Source organism: Bactrocera latifrons, unplaced genomic scaffold, assembly GCF_001853355.1.
Source record: "Bactrocera latifrons isolate USDA-ARS-PBARC rearing strain unplaced genomic scaffold, ASM185335v1 scaffold_35, whole genome shotgun sequence".
Classification (NCBI taxonomy): Eukaryota; Metazoa; Arthropoda; class Insecta; order Diptera; family Tephritidae; genus Bactrocera; species Bactrocera latifrons.
Genome location: NW_017536990.1, coordinates 255,695 through 258,829, shown reverse-complemented (window position 1 = coordinate 258,829; position 3,135 = coordinate 255,695). Strand labels below are relative to the sequence as shown.

At 30.2% G+C, this 3,135-nt stretch overlaps 1 protein-coding gene across 1 annotated transcript; it reads left to right on the top strand.

Annotated features, from left to right (window-relative positions):
* Positions 1-239: 239 nt before the first annotated feature.
* LOC108971568 lies at positions 240-2,836 on the top strand. The gene is made up of 2 exons (XM_018937729.1): positions 240-266; positions 2,015-2,836. The coding sequence occupies exons 1-2, from the start codon at positions 240-242 to the stop codon at positions 2,834-2,836; spliced, it is 849 nt and encodes a 282-aa protein (XP_018793274.1).
* The last annotated feature ends 299 nt before the right edge of the window (positions 2,837-3,135 follow it).

Here is a 3,135-nt window from a genome sequence, read left to right as displayed (position 1 = left end):
TACTTTTTGCCTTAAATCATTTGCATTGGGATTCCAATTTAAATCTTCTCTTAAATCTACTCCTAACAAGTAACATTTAAAAATTATAAACTTTAGTCTAATTCTTAATTTTGGCTGTTGAAATTTTTGTTTCTGTAGCTGAGCATCTTAAGATCGCAACGCTTAAAACTCACTTGCATTTTATGACTCGCGTTGGTTGGGCGGGAGGAGGGTAATCGTTGGGTATTATTATTAGTATTATGGYCATCATAAACGGCCTACTGAGCGTACTATTCGCAATACCATTATCAATCTTGAGATCCAGCATTCTTTAGTGGATACTAATCAACCGAATAGACCACGTTCAGCACGCAGGGTACACGAAGACCGTAAGTAGTCGATTCGGCGCCGTTCGCAACAATTCGGACTGCCATATGTAACGACTTGGTKCATTTTACGTAGTGATTTTAAATTGAAAGCGTACAAAATACTGTTTGTGCAAGAAATGAAGCTGCGCGATCTTCCCCAGTTCCAAAAAGATCGAGCTAAATTTTGAGAATGTTCTTTCGAATGATATTCGAATTTCCCATGATTCCCCATTAAATTTAAAGTTTCTGTGTTTTTTTTWTCTTTAAAAAAGTAGGTAAACCCCAATGGGTCACAATTTATGAAAACAGAACATAAAATATGGTCCGACAGCTTTATTCCCTAAATTTTTTTCGATTTTAAAACAGATTGCAATTCTGGTTTTCATCAAAAATCGACACAATCTGTGCAATATATAATATTTATATACATAAATGAAAGTCCAAGCTGTTCATTTGTCCGAAGCACCGATATCGATCCACGATAGCATTTAACTGACATACAAAATGAAAAATCTAAAAAAGCTTGGAAGATGGATCTTCACGAAATTTTACATATATTATTGTCCGCAGAAACGCTAAAATTTCTTAAACAGAGTTTCAATAGAATATAGCTGCCCTGTAAAATTTGTTTAATTGACAATATATTTTCTCCGAATTTTGCATGAATTATTGTCCGCAGTAACCTAAAATCAGGCTCATGGTTCCCTGGTTTATAACTTATATTATATTTCCGATCCTTTGGTTGGCTTTTCCCTCATATACTCAATTTATCAAATGTATCCTCATATCATCTATTTCTCTTTAATCAGAATTTTTTTGTCTTTGATTCTTGCAAATTACGAGAGTATGAAATAGAGGACATTTATTTTGCTAAATTATATAAATTATATTATAACAATATTATTAATAGTATGTAGTAATGAAGTAAATATTGCAAATTTTGGTGCATTATAAAAAAATAAAACCAAATTTAAATTTCATTTCTATTAATCAAAAACTGCGACTRCATGTATACTAGTACGAGTACAAATATTATTTTGTGGTTTTCAAATAATACAATAGTATAAAAGCAGTTGCAATACAAATTTAAACTTAAGAATTCCCATCGTTTCATAATCGGTGATTAGGCACCAGTTACGTTATGAAAATAAGTAATATCTGACGATTTGTAGATAAATAAACATGCAATAATTTCAATGCAAATTATTTAAAATTTATAAATTTGTACCTGTATATGATTTTATAATGATACTACAAATACATAAATTTCTAATCAATTTTCAACTGAAATGTTTTTGAATTTTTTTAAATACTTTGAATGCAACTAATTACGACGCGGGTTAATAAGAGTTATTGCTAGCATCTTAGCAGTTTTTGAAACAAATTTAATTTCGGACATATTTTATTTATTGGTACGGTTTTTTGCAGCATTGTTTTAAGAGAAAACAATGTACATTATTAATCGAAATTGTATTTTAAATTTGGCAGATCGTTTCTTAGTTTAATTTGATTATTTTTATATTGCTTTATATAAATGTATAAACTCAGACGAAGACTACTAGACCGTTAAATTCATTCATACAAAGTGTATAAGGCAACATGGCACGTATTGAACAAAACACTCTTTTAAACATGTATTATATTATATTAAACGTTTTTCTATTTAGGAAATTTTTATTCTTCAAATGATATTATGTTCTATATTCGTTTATGGTGAATTGGTGCCTCTAGATGAATCCGTCAGTGAGCATATTTATTTGATTGCAATTGAAATTAAAAAGGAAAAATTTCAGATAAAGGATGACAGTTTGAATTATCTTAGCATTCCATCAGATTTCAACAAGCAGAATATATCTAATGAACGTAAGAACAGCATTGAAAAAGATGACAACGAATCAGTGGAATACTTACGAAATTATGCCAATATGTTTAATTATATTAATTATATGTATGATCACAACATTTATAGCAACAATACATATAGTGGAAGTCGTAATGCGGTTCAATTCAATTCTCCAAGAAATCGGGAAGTGTATTTAAAGCCTTTGGATATTATTGTTTCTCAACTTCGTAATTACAAACATGAAACAATGATTAAATTGAAAGACGAGAATGTCGAATCAGCATTTATTTCACCTACTATCGTCGTTGAATATAAATCATATATAAATAATAAATCAGATAAACGATTCAAAAGTTATTCAAATGCACCAGAATCAATTTTTCACACACAAGTTAACGTAAACTCTCCGGGGTCTAAATTAAATGTGGCTAACAGTTTTCCTCTTTTAAATGATATAAGCACTGAAGTAAATGACGTCGACGAAATATTGGAGCCTGTAATAGACCAACCAATACCGGAGACTGATACAGGTATATACTCGGTTGAAGTTATATGCACTCCTGATATGACCAAAGTAAACCTCTGTTCGGATTTACGAGAAGACGGTTACCATTATGATCGGCCCAGGGATAATTTCTTCGATTGATCTTTTTGTTTTGACTAACTAGCATTAGTAAAAGAATATTCGGCATACTCTTATATATATATTTATATTATTTTAACCATACAAAAAAGTACATATGTTAATAAACATACTTTTAGGCTGAAAAAGGTACAATTGTTTTGAATTCACCCCTGTTTCCGATTGTTTAAATTCAAACGAGTTTAATATAAGCCACACACACGTACATATAGACCCACATTTTCTAACGCAATCATTATATTCAACCTTCAACAGCATAAGCTTTATATGAAAGCGAAATATTTTCTGTGCTTAACAAAATA